At 45.5% G+C, this 22606-nt stretch overlaps 1 protein-coding gene across 1 annotated transcript in view; it reads left to right on the forward strand.

Annotated features, from left to right (window-relative positions):
• LOC310793225 (neural-cadherin-like) overlaps positions 1 to 22373 on the forward strand; it is a gene marked incomplete at both ends in the record, with an annotated part of 117855 nt that extends 95482 nt beyond the window's left edge. The window contains 5 exons of the mRNA XM_083654988.1: positions 663 to 927; positions 10134 to 10314; positions 11336 to 11586; positions 19759 to 19913; positions 21810 to 22373. Of these exons, the coding sequence (XP_083511114.1) occupies positions 663 to 927; positions 10134 to 10314; positions 11336 to 11586; positions 19759 to 19913; positions 21810 to 22373 (1416 nt within the window). The remainder of the gene's footprint in view (positions 1 to 662; positions 928 to 10133; positions 10315 to 11335; positions 11587 to 19758; positions 19914 to 21809) is intronic.
• Between the last annotated feature and the right edge of the window lie 233 nt (positions 22374 to 22606).

The following is a 22606-nucleotide window of genomic DNA, read 5'->3' on the forward strand; positions in this document are numbered from 1 at the left end:
GCTACTGCCATGTAGTGCTGTAGTGTGTACGCTAGCTTTATTAAGCATCATGGTTGCAAAATTGCTGAATTCATATTTTCGGCAGAATTTCTCCATACCATTTTTGTGGCAGGTTCTTAAATGTAGACAATCCCTTTTAAATAGTTCAGTTCAAATAGTTTACTCTGATTTCTTCAGAAGACATCCATGCCTCCCAGACTCACCTAATTACAGTTTCACAGTTCTTGACTACACAAACTTCACATTCCACCTTAGCGTCCTTTCTTCACCATGGGAGCCGCTGGCCTACTTCTTGTAATGATGTTGTGCTCAGGATTTCTTTTTGCCCATCAACGAAGTATCATATTTAGTCTGTCAGTTTACAAATGACTGCTGCTCATAGCTTGTGTGTGTATAATCCTTTTCACTATTTTTCCCACACAAACCGTATCAAGCCCTAGAAACCCCACCAGCTCAGTGATACTAGTGTAACTGATGACAAAGCAGGCTGGCTCATATCAGCTGGTTTAGGCTTTAACAGTAGCAGAGCTTTGCTAATCCAAACTCTGGAATGGAGGTCACCATAAGATTGAATTTTCCTTATTTTGTGCATGTTTCTTCGGTTCACCAGCGTGTTTGGAAATCTGGATTTCAGATGTGTAACCTTCTGCTGTATGTGTTAGGTGTTTCAGGGTCTCCTGGCCGTCTTCTACAACCTCGGAGATGGAGACTACAACCTCACTCTGCCCTTCCATCACCTGGATAACGGAGACTGGCACGAGGTGGAGCTGGATCGCTACGGCAGAGAGTTCACCCTCCGGCTGGACGGAGGAGGCGGCCGGCGGGAGGTGACAGCCTCTCCTGGGCGGAGTCAGGAGATCATCATTGACCCGTCGGCGGTGATGCTAGGGAACTCCTTCCCATCGGGAAACAACCGCAGCTTCCTCGGTAGGCAGTAGGCACGCACCTGTTTTTGCGTGAAGAATTAAAGACTGTATGCAATGCTCGGATGAACGATGGTGGACAGCTGAATATGTGATCAGAGATGGGGACTTGGACTTGCGACTTGGACCCGAGTCCCACTTAAGTCGCACACACAATGACTTGAGACTTGAGTTGAAACTCGTCCTCAAAACATTTTAGACTTTATTTTTTGGTGCATTACCATTAAGGAAATGTCTATTAATAATAAGGTCAACTAATCAATCCTGATACTGCATGCTAATAAAGGAGTGAGGATAATACACGATATGCTTTGAATTCTTTAGTTTTAGCTATGCAGTGTTCTAAGCAGGCATGCAGTAGATGATAGAACACTCATTCATAAGAGACTTGAGACTTGACCCCTCAAAGACTTGAGACTTGATTTGGGCTTTCAAAAACTTGAACTACCCCGTGAAAGCCTCGCAACACTTACTTGAGCATCTATGTAAGTGGTTGAGCAGAGGAATGAGTAAATTAACGAATCAATGGATGGTGGATCAATGGATGGAATGAATGAATTAACAGATTAATTTATGGATGGATGAATCTGACTCTATATGCAAAATGCATATAAATCCATTGACAAAATAATGGATTTCGCAGCATAACTTATCTTCCTCTTAAAATGCATGGACTGATAAATGATTCAGTGGTTACTCATACCCACTTATCTCAACAGTTCACAGTTTGGCCCAAAGGTATTTCTGATGCCTTAGTGTTAAGCAGATGATGTGTGGAGGACTGGAGTCAGTGGCACTGATCTGATGCCTTAGTGTTAAGCAGATGAAGTGTGGAGGACTGGAGTCAGTGGCTCTGATCTGATGCCTTAGTGTTAAGCAGATGAAGTGTAGAGGACTGGAGTCAGTGGCTCTGATCTGATGCCTTAGTGTTAAGCAGATGAAGTGTGGAGGACTGGAGTCAGTGGCACTGATCTGATGCCTTAGTGTTAAGCAGATGAAGTGTAGAGGACTGGAGTCAGTAGCTCTGATCTGATGCCTTAGTGTTAAGCAGATGAAGTGTAGAGGACTGGAGTCAGTGGCACTGATCTGATGCCTTAGTGTTAAGCAGATGAGGTGTGGAGGACTGGAGTCAGTGGCACTGATCTGATGCCTTAGTGTTAAGCAGATGAAGTGTAGAGGACTGGAGTCAGTAGCTCTGATCTGATGCCTTAGTGTTAAGCAGATGAAGTGTAGAGGACTGGAGTCAGTGGCACTGATCTGATGCCTTAGTGTTAAGCAGATGAAGTGTGGAGGACTGGAGTCAGTGTCTCTGAGCGCCCTTTCCTCATTAATGAAAATGAAAATGAACAAAGCAGTGGCTTTCCCCGGTGCTTTCCCTGTCAGGGAAGCCATCAGCGATATAACCAGGAAGGTTGGTCTCTCCCCCCACCAGGGGAGCCGGTCATTGTGGACTTTTTCTTACCCTGATATTAACCTAACCAACCATCACTCCTCATGCCTAAACCCAGAGATGGGAAGTAACTAAGTACAAATACTTTGTTACTATACTTGAGTAGGATTTTCAGGTATCTTCACTTTACTGAGTATTTATTTTTCTGACAACTTTTTACTTTTGCTTTTACTTTGATGGGTGTGCCACTTGCCAAGGCTTGAAGTGTAACCAGCAGTCCCTCAGTTTAGCACATGGTCTTTATACCCTTGTCAGTGGACATGGATCAGAGGAATCAGCAGCAAGATGAGAAACTGATAATGAGATCCAAACTGGAGCCAAACCCATCAGAGTAAAAACAGCTGACAGAAGCTCACAGATGGAACAGAGCTTTTGTCGTTATGCCCTCTGAACAATGGCATGTTCACCACACACATACACCACTCCCTGACTCGAGGAAACCTGTTTGGTGGCCTCACAGATCAATCAGCATCCAGATCTACTGGATCCCAGCGATTTAATGTAGTACCTGGAAAGATCTGCTGCTAGCTGCAAGCTGCTGCTATCTGCTAACTTGCACCATGTATAATGTATGTTCTATGTTCTCTATGTTTTATGGTGTGCTGATTGTGCACAATACGTAACATACTGTATGTGCTGTGAAGAGAAGCCAAATACAAATTTCCACTAAGGTGGACAATAAAGTAAATCAAATCAAATCTGGTCCAGGTGACATATCAAAGACTGCAGGATACCGTGCTCACCTGGTAGCACATACGACGGAGGCTCAGGTCCTTTGACCCGAGGTCCTTTGCCGCATGTCATCCCCTCTCTCTATCCTCACCTTTCCTGTCTGCCTACTGTCCTATCTAAATAAAGGCAGAAATACCCCCCAAAAAATCATCTTAAAAAAAAAAAATGCAGGATATTTACTGAAGATTTTCAGGCTCTTAATTCTGGTAAAGAACTTCCTAATTGTGAAGCGCAACGTTCTTTTTCAAATCACACTCATATTCCTCTCTTATCTCCTTCTTGTCAGACGTACTTCAACAGTCACAGATCAAGGTTTAAAGCTACAATATGAAAACATCGTAAGAGGAAGTAGGCTATAGCTCACTCAAAGAAACATGTGGATGTTGTTTGTTCAATCCCTGCATCAGGCAGCACCTATGATGCATTTGTTTTTTATCATCATCAGTTTGATCATCATTTGAACACTGATAGAAATAAGCTGATGTAGGAGTCTAGTCAGTCTCTGACTCTAGCTCAGTCAGATAAACAGCTGCTCACTCATTCAATTCCAACCTATCTTACTCTTTATGCTCTGTGTTGTTGTCATTGTGAACACAGTGTGTAGAATTCAAAAACTCCGAACAGTTCATAGCTCAGCAGGATGAGTCGCTGCGTCTTTGTCGCTACCTGACAGGTGGATTATTGGTTCGATTCCCGATGGAGGAGACATATTACAACACTGCCCACTGGCCGGCGTTAATATCCTCAAATTAATTTGAAGTGTAATAAAAACTAAAAGAAGATTATGCCTATTTCCACTTTTATTCAAATACAAATAACTTTGCTGCCTTAAAAAAAAACAGATGAAGGTTCAGTCTGTGCAGATCCCAGGTTAGAACTCACAACCTCTTCCTCTGAAGGCAGCTGACATACACAGTGAACCACAAAGGCAGTGTCACTGATGCTGTATTTCTCTCTGTAGGACTGTATTTCTCTCTGTATGACTTTTGAAGTACCTGGCTATAGGTCAAAATCTGGAAAAGACTACTGTATATTTTAGCTTTTAGTCAATTTAGAAATAGTTAAGTAGACTCGATGGAGGAGACATTGCAGCACTGCCCTGTCTTTAACATCACCATCTGTTTACGCCTAGCGGCCGGCTTTAATGTCCTTAAATTACTGTATTATTATGTTTACCATTAACAATTTTCAGAGACTTCACAAAGACAGAGACTGTGTTTTAACAGTTCATAAAGTCTCTGAAATTTTTTAACAGCTGAAATGTAATGTTTATGTTGATTTACAGCTGAAATTGGCTGAGAGAGCTGAAATTGGGTGAGAGACATAGAGAGAGTAATAATTAATTAATAAGAAATATTTCCCATGATGGCGAAGGCATGACCCGCCCCTCTCTGCCTCTGATTGGCTGACTGTACTCGGCTGCTCCCACCTTCTTTCCTGGCGAGCCAGAAGTATCTCAAACGTGAGCAGCAGGTGCAAAACAATCATTAAATCAACAAGCATGAGATACTTCATTATATGGAACGTTACAATTGCAAACCCTATATCTGAGTTATTTCGGCCTACTTAGCCTGTTGCACAGACGTGTAATTTTTTCTTGTCATTCCAAATTTAATCACATTGTTGCTCTGATTAAGTAGAAGTACAGTTATTTGTGTAAAAAAAGACTGGTAAAGCAGAAGTACTGATTCAACTTAATTACTTTAATTACTCAAGTAAAAGGAAAAAAGTACAGGCTCTGAAATGTACTCAAGTATAAAAGTAAAAGGTGTTCTGTGCAAGGCGAATAGAAACTCACGTCATATTAATATAATTCAAATACTATTCAACTTAACACGTTGAGTGCCATAGCCGAGATATCTCGTCTTACATAATCCAACGGTTAAGTGCCATAGACGAGCTATCTCGTCTTACATAAACATTTTTTTTTTTTGACGGTGGGACATCAATCAACCCCTTTTACGTCTTCTATATCACTATCGGAGGAAGAGAATGTGTATAATCTATTTTACCGACCACTAAGTGGCGACAGTTCTCTCCCAAGACAGAGAAAGCCACAGCCAGCCACAGCCAGAGCAGCCAGCCAGCGCGCTGGAGAAAGCCACAGTGTAATTTTCAAGGAAGCAGCTCGGCGAAAACTCCCTCGATCCCACACACACACACACACACACACACACACACTCGAGCACCCCCGCGCATAAATAAGACCAGAATCGCAAAAGCTTACTCAAACCTCAAGAAACAGTTTTACAGTCCAGACGGCCGCGGAGAATCCTTCCCCCGCAGCACAGACGGAGGGAGGAGCCCGGAGACACACACACACTCTCTCCCTCTCTCTCCCCCTCCCCCCAGTCCCGAGAGAGAGAGAGAGAGGAGAGAGAGAGAGAGAGAGAGAGAGAGAGAGCACACAGAGCGGGAGACAGAGACACGCCGCGGGGGCAAAGAACGGACAGAGATCCCCTCCCCCCAGAGCCGCGGAGCAACGCGCGAACACACACACACACACACACACACACACACACACACACAATACAGTATAGAGACTTGCCCAAGGGCACCCACAATCACAGGCAGGTGACTGTTCTGCTGTTTGATTGAATTTCACAAAACTGCGATTATCTCAGCTTGCTGTCTCATACGCTAAAACCATGCTGTACTCAACGGCTAATATCTACATAACTACTAACTCTGCAAACTAACTCTTTTAGACAGAGAAAGCACACATTCTATTAGTTATTTTTAGATGATTGGTGTTCACGAAGTCTTAACAGAAAAGAATCCTCGGCTGTTGTAAAATGAGCCAGAATCCTCAAAAAAAAACCTGGCACAACTTACCTACAGGATTGAAAAAATGGCTGGCACTCAATGTGTTAAAAGGTCCCTTCAAAACATATTTTAAGATGCATAAAGACTATACTTTAATCTTCTAGTCTTAATCACTATGACCCACTAGCTCAGAGAGTTGGATTGCTGTCTAGCAGTTAGGAGCTTGTGGGTTTCAGCTTCAGTGACTTTTGAGGTTGTGGGTTCGATCCTCAGTCAGTTTTGAATGTCGTCAGCCAGAGGAAAGAGTCATTTAAAGCCCTGAGAAAACCTCATTTAATCAGTCTGACTTGGTGGCACAGAGAGTAGGCTTGCTGCCCGGCAATATTGAGCCCTCTGCCACTTTTGCGGTCGTGGGTTCGAGCCTCAGTCAGTTTTGAATGGTGACAGGCAGAGGGAAGAGACAAGAGCGCCCGGAGAAGAGCTGTGAGTGTGAAGGGCAGTTGGTGGTGTGAAGGAATAATACACACAGGGACACCGGGGCCAGAGGTTGTGGGTTCGATTCCCGTTCAGCTGGCACTGCCTGGATCTAAGGGGGGGGATGTTCTCCCCCCCTGACCTCTGCAGAGACATGAGCTGAGGGTTATGAGACAGAAAACCACAGAGAGCTGAAATTTTATCGACATCGGAAGTATGTTGTTGTGTGTTGTTGATGTGCTGGCTGCCGCTAGGCGTAAAAACAACTTTTTGAAAAAAGTAAAAACAACTTTTTGAAAAAGTGCTGTAGACTCAGTACATGTCTGTCCACAGTGTCCATTTCTGTGGATCTGTAGGAGGCGCTGTGTCACTCTGTGTCAGCCTGTAGGAGACGCTGTTAAAGACAGGGCAGTGCTGTAATATGTCTCCTCCATCGGGAATCGAACCAACAGTCTACCTGTCAGACAGAGACAGTGACACAGCCACTCAGCCGACTGAGCTATGAGCTGTTGGGAGTTAAGCTTCTGATTTCTACACACTGTATTCACACTGACAATAACACAGAGCATAAAGAGTGAGACAGGTGAGATTTGTACCAGTGAGTTGAGCTAGAGTCAGGGACTGACTAGTCTCCTTCATCAGCTTATTTCTAGTGTTCAAACTACTGGTGATGATGATAAAGAAGGATCACTGCTTATAATGTGAGTACTTTTTAAGAAATTGCCTGAGGCTGGGATTGAACCAACAACCTTTGCATATCACCCAACATTCACATGTTTATTTGAGTGAGCTATAATCCACTTTCTCTCAAACTCTTATCATATTTAGTCAACCTCATCCAGATTTTATTTAGTCAAGTTTTCGTCGACTATTTTCATCTCATCTTAATCAAAGAAAACCGTAACTATTCATTCGAATTTCCAAACTTATTGTAAAGATATATTAATCTGTTATTCTGGAATTGTTTTAAGGTTTGAATGTGCAATACAGACACAGATGTTTAACATCTTCTCTTCTGATTGGATCTATTCCTAATTCGTCCCTCCCTAACATTTAGTCTAGTTTTCACCAGTGAAAATAGGTAGTCGACTAACATTTTTCCTCATAGTTTTCGTCTACGAAATCAACACTGCTATGGATGCATGTCTCCACCTAGTGGTGCACTCCTCTTCCAAACTCACACACTTTTCCACAACTACACCATGTCTCTGAAACAATGTTTACTTACTGTCAATCTCATCAAGGTTTCTGAAGACCATCTCCACGTGATCCCACTCCATGAAGCTGCAATTCCCAATGAAGGGCTGGGCAAACACCACATACTGATAGATCATTTCAATTCAAATATATGTCACTCTTGTGTTAGAATGAGTAAATGAGCATTGACACTGTTTTTATATAACCCTTGATCAATTCTCATTAATCTTTTATCTTTTCTTTTTTATTTGTCTGTAGGCTACATACGTGCACTGCCAAGAGTAGCGGCAGCATTATAAACCAGAGACCAGACTATATCAAAAACATAAACACACAGTGTTTCATGCATGCTAGCAAGCGAAACTGCTGTCTGTCTGACCACAGACTGTAGAAAGAGACGCAGGATAGCCAAGCGAATGTGATTGGATGAACGTTTGACGCTAGGCCAATCACAGGCAGAGAGGGTGCCTCCAGCCTTCGCCATCATCCGAAAAAAAATATTGCTTCGGGCGCTGGGATAACGTAATGCATTGTGGGTAGTCGGCTACTGTGGCTAATGCTAGTGGCTAGCGTAATAGTTACTTTACATGGCAGTAAAACGCCACTGAATGACCAAATTGATTTAACTTTTAACCATTTCGAGTAACACTGTTTCCATACGGACCCCCAGCATTGGTTAGTTGTTTATAACGTGATTATATTTATAACTTTTATAACGTACTCCAGTTTCCGGTTTATAATTCGGGTCTGCAGCCGAGTATAACAAAGGAAATGGCAAGCTGCAACAATAGTCACGTTAAACCGGACATTGTACCCACAATTATTTTTTTACAGTGGGGCATCAAGGTGCTTTGTGTTTGTGTATTGTTGTAGAGGAATCTTACACGTTATTTATTTATTTTTAATCCTTTATTTAACCAGGGTAATCACATTGAGATTTCCATCTCTTTTTCAAGTGGGCCCTGGCCAAGAAAGCAGCATACAGTTAATTCCACATATAATACATTAAAACCAACACAAGTAAAAAATACAAAACAATAGGGTCACACGAGAAGTAAATCAAATTGGTTCGCAATTCAAATAAAGGCAAATTTTAAAAACATGAGCACTCCTTTCCCAGCAGTTGTCCAATTTGTTATTTGTAATGATCCATCCTAATGAGGGAATCTAATTTCAAATCCTTTTGTAGCAGGTTCCAGGAGAAAAGAGCAGCATAGCTAAAAGCATGTTTCCCAAACTCAGTTCTCACAGTAGGAACATGATACGAGATAGAGGTTTTTGATCTCAGATTGTAATGAGCACCTCTAGATTGAGTGAGCAAGGTGCATAAGTAAATTGGTAGCTGGCCCAGGATGGCTTTGTAAACAAACAAATACCAATGTGACTGTCTTCTTATGTCCAGGGATGACTGACCTGACAATTCATACAGTACACACACAGTGATGTGTGAGGAATGAGCTGTTTGTTACAAATCGTAAAGCAGCATGGTAAACTGGATCTAAAACATGAAGATGTGATTTTGGAGCATTCAACATATAAAATATCTCAATAATCCAATATAGGCAAAAGGGTAGCAGCCACAAGCCGTTTCTTAGCTTGAAAATTGAAACAACATTAGATCTTGATGGTATTCAAACACATGGAACACATTGAGAAACAGCAGATCCTGGTTAGAACTCACAACCTCTCCCTCTGAGGGCAGCTAACATACACAGTGAACCACAAAGCCACTGCCCACTGATGCTGTATTTCTGATGCTGAAGTGCCTGGCTATAGGTCAAAATCTGAAAAAGGCTATATTTTAGCTTTTAATCAATTTAGAAATAGTGAAGTAGGTCATCTCTGGGCGCTTTCTTCTCTTTCCTCTGGCTGTCGCCATTCAAAACACACAATCTCAAAAGTGATTGAGGCCTCAATACTGCTGGGCAGCGAGCTAACCCTCTGTGCCACCAGGTCAAACCTTTCATGCCGTTCATGTTTGCCGTTCACACTTTTCTTAAAAGTTGAACATGTCTTGACTTTTGAAAGCACTCTGACGGGGGGACGCCAGCTGCAGCCATTTTCAGGAGCGGCCGCCTTTTGTGCGCCTTCCGGCTGTTTCCTGTTGCTTTTAATGAGGAAAGTTCTGGTGCTCAGAAAGAAAAAAAACACGCAGGCTTACACCTGATCCACCCCACAGTGAGCCAACTACAAATCCATGCTGATAACTTAGCCTGGAACTGTGTGTGTGTGTGTGTGTGTGTGTGTGTGTGTGTGTGTGTGTGTGTGTGTGTGTGTGTGTGTGTGTGTGTGCGCAAACTGCGCATGTGTGCGTGCGTGCGTTGGTCTGTGTCAGCAAGTCTGTTTATGTGTATCAAGTCAACTAGTATGTATGTGTATTCGAGTTGTGTAAATGTGTGTCCATAAAAGATTTTGCCCGAGGACTGGTGTCCTATAGTCTCTTCTGCCATTGTAAACTCTGTTTCTCTCTCCACCTCTCTCTCCCTCTCTCTCTCTCTCTCTCCCTCCCACTCTCACTCCCTCCCACTCTCTCTCTATCTCTCTCTCTCCCTCCCACTCTCTCTCTCTCTCTCTCTCTCCCACTTGGCCAGGCTGTCTGCGGGATCTGAGGCTTAACGGCCACTCCATGCCTCTGGACAAGGAGCCCTCAGAGGGCCTTCAGGTGGTCAGCTCCCAGGGCGTGTCCCCCGGCTGCTCTTCAGAAGCCTGCCGAAAACACCACTGCTCTCCTCCCTTCATCTGCGTGGATCTCTGGAGGCAGCACGAGTGCAGGTGCACTCATATAAAGAATAAATAACCCTGGCTCATAACGAGGGCTTACAGTCCTCCCAGTGCAGTATGCAGGATTGTGTTGTACGGCCTACATAATTCACTTGCTACACATTCAGAGACACACATTGCACACAGCCGCCCTCATCTTTGATCAAATGAACAATGGCTGTTTAGAAATCGCCCTAACAAAAGATATAGTCATTCAGTACACAATACACACATAGGAAGCCACATCAAAAGAAGAAAACATAAACATACATCTGGCTACAAGTAACTTGCTACTGTATATGCATAGAACAAAATACTGTATATAATATTTCCGAGTTGTTTAGATATATGGGCACGTTGTCCTGTCTTTTCTACTGCAGCCTCCTAAGCTAACAACACATTTACCCTGTAGCTACACTTCAGACAGAAGCATCCACCAGTGGCAGGTGCTATGTAGCGGCCACAGTTCGGCCGAGTTCACTCCTGTTACTGTCCAGGTCTAATGGTGTGTCAGCCTGAGTGATGCACATTATAACAGCAGGGAGCGTCGAGTGTCTTGGCTGGCTCATTAAACTCTGCAGCCCGGTACGCCTCCTCTGCTCCCTGGCTGTGATCTAAGACTCTCAGCCAGTGTGGGGCTCTGCAGCACAGCGGCAGGTCCACTACACCTTCTGCGCTGGCAGCACAGCCTCAGGTTACGAGAGACATGGGGGAGCGGAGGCAAACGACATGCCGGGGAATATATTTCACACGAATACATGCTGAAGAGCTACAGCAACGGCTAACTTTGTCTCCGTCTCTCCTTCTCGGCTATCCTGCAATCGAGAGAGAGTGTAGCCTCAAGAGAGCGCACCTTTTGTGCGGTGTTTGATACAAGCGCGCTGTGGTACCTAAGGGATTTATTTTTATGGTGTCAGCTTAGCTTTCATAGCTCTGCTCAATTCGGTGCGCTTTGTATCCGACAGTTTTCCCCCGTGTCTCCCTTGTCTGTGCTGCATAGTGAGTTACCCTCTCTTGTCTTGTCTCTGCACAGGTGCCCCGCGGGCCACATGACCAAAGAGAGCCCCTCGGGCAGAGTGTGCGTGTACACGCTGTGCGCCGCCCGGCCGTGCCGCCATGGCACCTGCGCGGCCCACTCGCCCGCGCGCTACACGTGCCGCTGCAGCGAGGGCTACCGGGGCCGCCACTGCGAGCTGACGACGGCCATGTTCCACAAGGAGGACGGCAACAGCCTCAGCGTCAGCTCCATGTTCGCCATCAGCATCTGTGTCTTGGCCTTCCTAGGTAGCTATGTGGACTACGTCATCTTCTACCTGTGGTAGTAGCCCAACGCTGTCTGCCTGCATCTCTGCTTCGGGTCTTCTGATTTAAAGTCTGTGTGAAGCAAAATTAAAGCACACAGCCAAATTTGAATGATTAAACGCCAAATGCCCCCCCCCCCCCCCCCCAAAAATAATAATAATAATAATAATAATAACTTATATCAAATTAGGTTTCAAACCTACCCGATAGATACCTGGCAACATGAAGACGATGAATGACAAGATGAGAGGAGGGGCCAAATTCAAAATAGACCAATGCAAAATGGAAAGACAGCAAGACAGCCAATCAAGCTGCCAGTCCACCTCCACAATTCAGTACTACTCCTACAAGTCTTTTCACATTTTCAGCAAGTCATTTCAAACATGTGTAATCTGATTGGAAACAAATCTCAGAATTTGCTTTACAGGGACTTTAAGCGTTTGCATCTTTAATACCTTTCTTTCCATCTTTTATGCCGCCTTTTGTTTTTGCCTCTGCAACATCTGTGTTTGTTTCCATCTGCACGCTGTATTATTACTTGCCTCCTGCTTATCTGCAACATCTACTGTTTGATTTGTTTTCCCCCTTCCTGTTTGGTGCAGCAACATCTATTCATGCACCATGTATTGCAGCTGTATTGATCTCCTGAGCTGTGTCAGGATGTGATTTCTCCATGGGCAGTGTACTGCACTGTACTTCTTCATTTGCCATTCACAGGAAATCTGTAAAAGTCCCGGGAGGATCGTGGAGTCTCTTTATGTGTTTCTGTATATTTCTCATCACCTTGATGTCCCGTCTGTTCCCATGTTCTGCTATGACCACATAAGTCATTTTTACCCTCAGCCTTACGTTTTCATCTCTCCCACACATCCTCTCATTTCACTTGCCTCTTGTCTGTTTTTATCTTTCCAGCCATTCTTCTTTGTCACTTTCTTTTTGCCCCAGCCAACCTAAATGTGTCCGTATCACTGCTGACACATTCTGAGTTTCAGTGTGTGTGTAGTACTGTGTCTGGAGCTGTGTGTGTGCATGTGTGTGTGTGTGTGTGTGTGCGTGTGTGTGTGTGTGTGTGTGTGTCTGCGTCTGCGTTCTTGCACAGCTATCTTAGTGAGAACCAATTTGAGTTTTAAGGTAAGGTGAGGACATTTTAGGAAAGTGGGGGCGTTTTGGCTGGTCCTCACTTTCTCACAGACTGTTTGAAGGTTAAAGGGATAGTTCGGATTTTTTGATGTGGGGTTGTATGAGGTACTTGCCGACAGTAAGTGTATCACATGCAGTAGAATGCAGCTGGTGCGGTCCCAGTTTGGAGAAATGGAGAGCGGCCGTGTCAGGCAAGTAGAGCTGAGTGTGAACAGGGTCATGAGGTCATGAAAAAACGTTAAAAAAACAACAGAAGAAAACAAAATGCCTCCATATTGCTCACCTGGTGTAATATAAGTCTCCACAAGCCCTGAGATGCCAAGTTGACTTGAAAAGACGTCATTTACGTCTTCATTTCTCCAAACTGGGACTGTGCCAGCTACATTCTGCTACATGTAGTACACTGACTGTATGCAAGCACCTCATACAACCCCACGTCAAAAAAATCCAAACTATCCCTTTAAGACATACCCTTAATCCATCTTCCCACCCACAGTGAGGGCCAACTGACAACCTGTCGCATGACCAAGCTGGAGGTAACAAGCTGCAGGTAACGCGGGCGCTGGAACCTGCAGCCCTCATGTTGGTAAGCAGGGAATCTACCGCTGCACTATCCGCCCCGGACGCCCAAGGTTAAAGGTCCTTACACACCAGGAGCATTTTTTCCGTGCGATTAATTCGCACGTCAATAATATTTTTCGAACCTATATCAGTCAATGCAACCATGCATACCAACTGCGAAGTTTCGCTGAGCGTTATTGCGGTGTTCATTTTTTCGGACCACGGTCGATTTTTCAGAAATTCGCGTCCGACGTGTACACATCTGTTGCTGTGATTGACAGGTGGGTCAAGATTTGCAAGATTTTGCAATTTCGTGGTGTATATTCGCATCGCTCTTGGTGCGTAGCTGCCTTAAGACTTGGTTGTAAGGTTAGGTTAGAATTGGGTTTAGGTTAGGGTTAGACATTTAGTTGTGATGGTAAGGTTAGGGTAAGGGGTTAGGCAATGCATTATGTCAATGAATGTCCTCACTAAGATAGCTGTACAAACGTGTGTGTGTGTGTGTGTGTGTGTGTGTGTGTGTGTGTGTGTGTGTGTGTGTGTGTGTGCGTGTGCGTGTGCGTGTGTGTGTGCGTCTCTGTTTGCGTGCGTGCGTGCGTGTGTTTGTGTGTTGTATGCTGTAGTGTCTGGAGCTCTCACTGCCCTCTGTAGAGCCACACTGCAGTTTATGAGTCTTTTTGTCACAGGCTTATAAAATGCTTGGGCAATTCAATACAGTGTCCCTTCCTCAATAAATGACTCCACAACCCCCCCAGGGCATGTGGCCAGTATTGGAACATCAGTTATCCTGACACTTGAACCTTGAATCTTATAAAGCGCTCTTCAATATTTGATAATGAATTCAAAGATGATAAAGTGTGGCCTCAGCATCACTCATGAAAATTCATGTGTTGCATGCTAAACAAAGAAGGGGCGCAGCAGGCATTTGAAGATGCCCACTGTCGCTGATGATGAGCCATTTATATTCAAGCTCAAACTTTTCACCTCAACAAGAATCACAGACTAATCCATAATCATTCACATTGGAAATGGGGGGCTTTGCATTCTGTTATTATATTTTCACAGCTCCTAAAAAGAAAATCTTCTCTCACATTTAAAGCAAAAAATGAAGAGAGGCACACAAACTAGTTCTACCTCATGATCAACAGTCCTTATGGGTCTGGAACAGCCAGTTAAATGTACTTTTTTTAAATGATAACCCTCATCACCACTGCAACCATTTTCACACACACGCACCCACACACACATGCACACACACACACACACACACACACACACACACACACACACACACACACACACTACGCACTCCCTGCACTGAGCGGGACTGCTAAATTAAAATGGGACTCCTACTCCGCCACCACCTGCATTAAAAGTTAAAGCGATCATCCATTATTAAGTTTTAGATAAGCCATCAGCGAGCAGGCAGAATGTGTGAGTTCAGCATGTGCCACTCAGAGCCAGGCCAGCCCAGCTCTCAGCACGCTTCATTAACCCTACTGAAAGCAGGAGGTTAGAATGCCAGTGAATTAGATATTCATTAGATATTGTACTTGGATATTATACTTTCAACGAACGGAAGAAATCCATTTGTTCTACATGGAGTCTGGACATCAAATGATAATGTAAAGTGCCTGTTCTCTTATTTTTCTTTCCTTTGTGAAAATTGATAAATAAATTATTTCTCAACTCTTTCCATCTCTCACCTGTCTCTCATTTCCATCTCATGTATCCTTTACTACTGCCTTTCTTTTTTCCACCTCACACAACATTCCATTGACATTTCTGATCATCTGATCATCTATCATCCTGTTGTAACTATTCCTCATTAACCTCAGATTTGTGCAATCGCGAAAGTGGTCAAGCGTTTTTCATTGAGCCAGGTTGTAACTGTTTACACTGTGCTCATAATGCAGGGTTCAGCCGGAGATAACATGGTAACCCTGTTGAAGACAGGTTGTAACTGTTTACACTGTGCTCATAATGCAGGGTCTGGCTGGGGATAACATGGTAACACTCTGTTGAAAGTAGAAAAGGTAACCACTGCGCTCAGACAGGTGCGTAGTCCAATATAGAAATGTCACAAATAAATGAAAAGGTGGGGACCGCACTCAAGGAATATCGTTTTTAATTTTCTTTTTCTTTAGCAACAAAACGTTTTCGGCCGTCCGGCCTTCATCAGTGTGCAAGTGCAGAATGGTTGAAACAGACAGGTCTTAACTAGGCTGTGACTGACAACATGACAGGTGGGCACAATCAGCAATTAGCACAGTTAATAGGTAGACTATGTCACACATGATCATGAATGCGTAATGGCTATGGTGTTGATACGATTATATCCTGGATAAATACATTATGCAAACATATATACATATTTCAAAACATTTAAACATTTAAAAATCTGTATGGAAATCAACTGTAGCACATTGGGAGTATCAGGTTGTGTAGAACCGTTCATAAATCATTGTACTAGTCATTATTGATAGACGAGTGTTTACAGATATAGGCTATGTCTCCAGCTACAGGAATGGAGTCAAATTAAGCTCTTCGTTCATACCAGCAGGAAACATGGATTGGAGCCGATGAATCCATATACATTCACGCTGCACTCTGTTGAAGACAGGTTGTAACTGTTTACACTGTGCTCATAATGCAGGGTCTGGCCAGGGATAACATGGTAACACCCTGTTGAAGACAGGTTGTAACTGTTTACACTGTGCTCATAATGCAGGGTCTGGCCAGGGATAACATGGTAACACCCTGTTGAAGACAGGTTGTAACTGTTTACACTGTGCTCATAATGCAGGGTCTGGCCAGGGATAACATGGTAACCCTGTTGAAGACAGGTTGTAACTGTTTACACTGTGCTCATAATGCAGGGTCTGGCCAGGGATAACATGGTATCTCTGTTGAAGACAGGTTGTAACTGTTTACACTGTGCTCATAATGCAGGGTCTGGCCGGGGATAATATGTAACACTCTGTTGAAGACAGGTTGTAACTGTTTACACTGTGCTCATTCATAATGCAGGGTCTGGCTGGGGATAAGACAGGTTGTAACTGTTTACACTGTGCTCATAATGCAGGGTCGGGCCGGGGATAATATGTAACACTCTGTTGAAGACAGGTTGTAACTGTTTACACTGTGCTCATTCATAATGCAGGGTCTGGCTGGGGATAAGACAGGTTGTAACTGTTTACACTGTGCTCATTCATAATGCAGGGTCCGGCCAGAGATAACATGGTAACACTGTTGAAGACAGGTTGTAACTGTTTACACTGTGCTCATTCATAATGCAGGGTCTGGCCGGGGATAAGACAGGTTGTAACTGTTTACACTGTGCTCATTCATAATGCAGGGTCTGGCCGGGGATAACATGGTAACACTCTGTTGAAGACAGCGGGTGGAGGGCTAGGAGGCAGCTACATTAGGGATTGATGAATGACTTCTGTGTTTGTTCTCCAACCTGACTGGTATTGATCTTTGTGGAGAGGTAGCTGCACACCGCTGCACACCAGGCCAGCAGTGGCTGCAGGCACAGGGGGCTCAGATTGTGCGTGTGCGTGTGTGTGTGTGTGTGTGTATGAAAGCTCTAATGAATTGCTTGCGCATCTGTATGTATTTGAACATGTAGTTGGCCTTGAGCATTGTTTTGTGTGTGTGTGTGTGTGTGTGTATGTGTGTGTGTGTCAGTGTGTTAGAGCTGTGTATCGTTTAAAAACTGATACCAGTAGGAAATACCAGTACCCTTAAAGAGATACCGATACCAATAGAATATTTTTTTCTTTTTCCCCATACTTTTGATCGCTTTGGTGGCATCTCGGCACGCTGAACTGCCAACTCCGCCACATACACCGCGCTCGCCCTCACCACCACAGACTGTATGGATTGTAGCTGCTGCGGTAGTGGGCCAATCACACGTCGCATTAAATCGAAGGACGCTTGCAGTAATTGGCTGCGAGCAAAACCATACAAATAGTATTTTTTTTTCTAGAGCTGTGTACAAAAGGATGGAATACAGCAGGTATCATTGGACTGGAGAAGTTTTGAGGCTACTTGGTACTCATTTCAGTCGATACCTTTAAAGGTATCAAGTAGCGATACCTAGCCCTAGTGTGTGTGCGTGCGTTAGTGTGCGCTTGTGCTGTATGTGTGCAAGCTCTCATGAATTGCTTATGCATTCATATGTATTTGATTTATTTGGCCTTGGGCATTCCTGTACCGTGTGTGCGTGTGTGTGTGTGTGTGGTATGTGGGGGTGGGTGTGTGCGCACGTGTGTGTGTGTGGGTGGGTGTGTGTGTGTGTGTGTGTAAGTGTGCGTGTGTGGCGTGTGTGCGTGCGAGAAGAGCAGGTAATAGTGGAGGTGAGGGGGGTGCCTCATCTAGATTCTGGTGTTTTTCTGCGGATGGCCCAGGCACAGCGGTGCAGCAGACGGGTCAGCCTGATCGATACTGCTCTCTCTGCCTGCACCGCACACTGAGGATGGAGAGGGAGCTCACAGTCGCTCTCTCTTTTCTCTCTGAGATGATATGAGGGCAGCATAGAAATGGGAAGTGAAGTGTCGTAAACAGCAGTTGAGGTCAGTGTTGTAGTCGAGAGCACTGATGATGTTGGAGACGAGGACTTGGACTTGTTAAAGACTGTTTTTTGTTTTGTTTGTAATAGGCCCTAATAAATTGGCATAAGATAGCTATATTAATACCTTTACATTATTCGATTTTGTGCAAGGGCAGGCACGTGTGTTCCAGCTCATGTTTCTCGCTCAGGTTCAGTATCTCTGGACTTGGACTCGGACTCGAACACTGGGGACTCGAGACTCGGCATATAGTGACTTGATGACAACACTGGTTGAGGTGTTACAGCACTGGTTGAGGTGTTACAGCACTGGTTGAGGTGTTACAGCACTGGTTGAGGTGTTACAGCACTAGTTGAGGTGTTACAGCACTAGTTGAGGTGTTACAGCACTGGTTGAGGTGTTACAGCACTAGTTGAGGTGTTACAGCACTGGTTGAGGTGTTACAGCACTAGTTGAGGTGTTACACCACTGGTTGAGGTGTTACAGCACTGGTTGAGGTGTTACAGCACTGGTTGAGGCGTTACAGCACTAGTTGAGGTGTTACAGCACTGGTTGAGGTGTTACAGCACTAGTTGAGGTGTTACAGCACTGGTTGAGGTGTTACAGCACTGGTTGAGGTGTTACAGCACTGGTTGAGGCGTTACAGCACTGGTTGAGGTGTTACAGCACTGGTTGAGGTGTTACAGCACTGGTTGAGGTGTTACAGCACGGTTCCCGGGAAGCGAACGGTGTGAGAATAATAAAGAGGACATTATGATCTTTAATTGAGGGGACTTTGCTCCGTAGGTTGTTTGTCTCCGGGAGTTGTTTTTCTGTTTTCGTCCCTGAAAACCCACCTATTTGTGTGACCCCAATGAACGCTTATAATATACATTATTCTCTTTCTATGCCGTTACTTTAGAGATTCCGTCTAATGTGATTACCCTGCATTTCTCAGAGGCTCTCCCATTAAACCGCTTCTTACAACAACAACAACACACACCCAAACAAAGTATTCCAGTTGAAATGGATCCCCCATCTATAGTGTGTGAGATAAAAGCTGGCTGAGGCCAGACAGAGGCCAGGGAGGGCCTGGAAAATAGAGACAGAGAGTTAACGAGAGTGGAGGAGGAGACAGAGAGAGAGAGAGAGAGGGGAGAAATAATTATAAAGATAAAAAAGAAAGGAAGAGTCAAAGCGTGAACTAGTACAAACAGATAGCGAGAAAGGGAAAAAGAGAAAGAGGCATGGCAGATGGGAGAAAAATATTGGTTGAGATTAATGGACTTTAAAGGTCAGTCCAGCATGTTGTATAATTCAGCACACAATAGCTGTGATTGATGTGTGTGCTTTAGGACCCAGCAGCATTTCCCCCCGCGTTCAGCCCCAGCCCGCCGAGGCTTTGGGTATAAGCTGGGAGGAGTGCAGACTCGGTTAATAGGTTTCCGAGGAGCTGCGGTCTTTGATAAGACACGGAACAGAGCAAACATCAAAGGGAATAGGTGGGAAAGGTGGTGCTTTTGTTTCTAAGTATGTTCCATTAGCACAGTCAGTGGTGCTAATCGGCCTTGCAGGGCAGAAATGAGCTAAAAGCGATGTGACGGAGGCTCCCCGCACAACACTTGAACTGTTATTATCATGCCGAGTTACGTAGGAGAAGAATGTATGCATGTCACACTGCAGACTGGGCTGTTCTAGCACTGTCAGAGGCGAAAAAGAAGAAGAACACGAAATACAGTCAGTGTCTCATCGTCACATTCCACTCACGTTATACATTCAATTCACGCCTAAGGATGTGTTGTTGTTGTTGTTGCTTTTTTCCACCTCATAATCTCAATTTAATTACCCCCCCACCCCCTTTAATGGCTGTGCTAAGCTTCTCTCTGGCGCCCCCCAGTGCTGATGCTGGGCCTGTTCCTGTACTCCTGCTGGAGGAGGCACAAGGGCCTGAAGGAGGGCGTGTACCACGTGTCGGCGCACCACGGCGAGTGGGAGGACATCCGGGAGAACGTGCTCAACTACGACGAGGAGGGCGGGGGGGAGCAGGATCAGGTATGGCACACGCAAGCGTACAGGCGCACACACACACACACACACTGAGACTGACACATACACACACACACACACACACTGAGACTGATACATACACACACACACACACACACACACACACACACTGAGACTGATACATACACACACACACACACACACACACACACACACACACACACACACACACACTCGGAGTATGAAGCACTTTTTAAAGGGTTCTCATTTACGTGGTCTATGTATAATAAAGTAAATCTGTATGTTTCACTGATTAGGCCATCATCAGGTCAAGTAGTCTATTTCTTTGGCATCATACTATATTGTGGCACCTTTAGAGGAGGATGAAAAAACACTAACAACTAACACGGTCACATAAACAGAGGCATTTGATAGTGCTTGGCAGCCAAGCAGAGAATGGGGTTTGTGGGTGCCTTGAAATTAACACCAAATATTGGTTCCCTGGAGATCTGGAATGGCAGTCAATTAGTGAAATTAAGCAAGTAGATACCAATAGCTGTTAATGCCTCTGTTTGTTTTAATAGTGCTGGTAATAGCATTTTTCCCCCATCTGCAATCAGATAATTAATTACTTGGCCAATCAATGATGCCGTTGTTGCCAACATCTCTTGGTAGACCGTGGCTCTCCATCTCAGTCAGAGAGAGGTCCATTTGCCGGCAGCAGCATTAGCCGAGCTACATTGCTCCGGGCACTGATTGGTGTCGTGTGGCGGTGTTGTTTTTCATTATCTATTCTACTCCAAAACAAAGCAAGAAAACGTACCCTTTTGTCTCTACGCTCCTCTGTCTTTGCTCCTGTCTCTTCTCCTCCTCTCCCCTCACCCCTTTCTCTCTCTCTCTTTCCTCTCTGCTCTGTCTCTTCTACTCCTCTCCCCTCGTCCCTTTCTCTCTCTCTCTCTCTCTCTGCTCTGTCTCTTCTACTCCTCTCCCCTCACCCCTTTCTCTCTCTCTCTCCTCTCTGCTCTGTCTCTTCTTCTCCTCTCCCCTCACCCCTTTCTCTCTCTCTCTCCTCTCTGCTCTGTCTCTTCTCCTCCTCTCCCCTCACCCCTTTCTCTCTGTCTCTCCTCTCTGCTCTGTCTCTCCTCCTCTCCCCTCACCCCTTTCTCTCTCTCTCTCCTCTCTGCTCTGTCTCTCCTCCTCTCCCCTCACCCTTTCTCTCTCTCCTCTCTGCTCTGTCTCTCCTCCTCACCCCTTTCTCTCCCTCTCTCCTCTCTGCTCTGTCTCTTCTCCTCTCCCCTCGCCCTTTCTCTCTCTCTCTCCTCTCTGCTCTGTCTCTTCTCCTCTCGTCCCTTTCTCTCTCTCTCTCCTCTCTGCTCTGTCTCTTCTCCTCTCCCCTCATCCCTTTCTCTCGCTCTCTCCTCTCTGCTCTGTCTCTTCTCCTCCTCTCCCCTCACCCCTTTCTCTCTCTCTCCTCTTTGCTCTGTCTCTTCTCCTCTCCCCTCACCCCTTTCTCTCTCTCTCTCCTCTCTGCTCTGTCTCTTCTACTCCTCTCCCCTCACCCCTTTCTCTCTCTCCTCTCTGCTCTGTCTCTTCTCCTCCTCTCCCCTCACCCCTTTCTCTCTCTCTCTCCTCTCTGCTCTGTCTCTTCTCCTCCTCTCCCCTTTCTCTCTCTCCTCTCTGCTCTGTCTCTTCTCCTCCTCTCCCCTCACCCCTTTCTCTCTCTCCTCTCTGCTCTGTCTCTTCTCCTCCTCTCCCCTCACCCCTTTCTCTCTCTCCTCTCTGCTCTGTCTCTTCTACTCCTCTCCCCTTTCTCTCTCTCTCCTCTCTGCTCTGTCTCTTCTACTCCTCTCCCCTTTCTCTCTCTCTCCTCTCTGCTCTGTCTCTTCTACTCCTCTCCCCTCGCCCCTTTCTCTCTCTATCTCTCTCTTTGCTCTGTCTCAGAATGCCTTTAACTTGGTGGAGCTGCAGCGCTCCATCCAGCCCAGCCCGGCGCAGTCGCTTCGCTACAGCTACCCACAATGCATCATCTCCTACCCGCAGACTAAGCCGCCCCAGGACAGCAGCAAGAAGGGGGTGCCGAACGGGAACGGGAACGCGGCCATCGCCCTGCGCCTGGCCTGTCCCCCCTCGGAGACGGAGACCCTGCCGTCCCCCCTGACCTTCCGCCGCTCCCACAAAACCATGTCCTTCTCCAGCCAGGACCTAGCCCGCTACCTGTGTGAGGTGATCCGGGACACGGAGCACCCGGGGGTGCTCAGCGGTACCATGACCACACCGCGCTGTCCCAAGGAGCGTGGCCTGGCGGCGGTGCGCTCCCTCAGCTCCCTCAGTGCCAGTCAGGATTCAGAGGTCAGGCTTCAGGGGGCCCAGAGCCCCCGGCTGGACAGGTTCAGATCGCTCCGAGCTGTGGTCAGCGAGCTGAGAGGAGACTCCAAGACCCCCGAGGGCCAGAGGGACAAGCTGAAGGAGAGCAGAGGGCAGCTGAACTGTGAGAAGAGTGGGTAAGGCTGCGCTTGAGCCAAAAGGTTGTGAAAAACAACGCTAATCAGAAGGCGGTTGGGGAACTCCAAAGGGAGATAATTAAATGTGAGATACTCTGAGGCTGCCGAGGGTGTATGTGAAGTTTGCTATAAATGTACTGTATCGATGAAACTTTGAACATTTCAGCTCTTTGATATAAAAGATGTTTACTGACGAATGATCAGATGTGATGTATTGTTTACTTGGCATTGCACTTG

The sequence above is a fragment of the Poromitra crassiceps genome (genome assembly GCF_964638095.1).
Source record: "Poromitra crassiceps genome assembly, chromosome: 18".
NCBI classification, from domain to species: Eukaryota; Metazoa; Chordata; class Actinopteri; order Beryciformes; family Melamphaidae; genus Poromitra; species Poromitra crassiceps.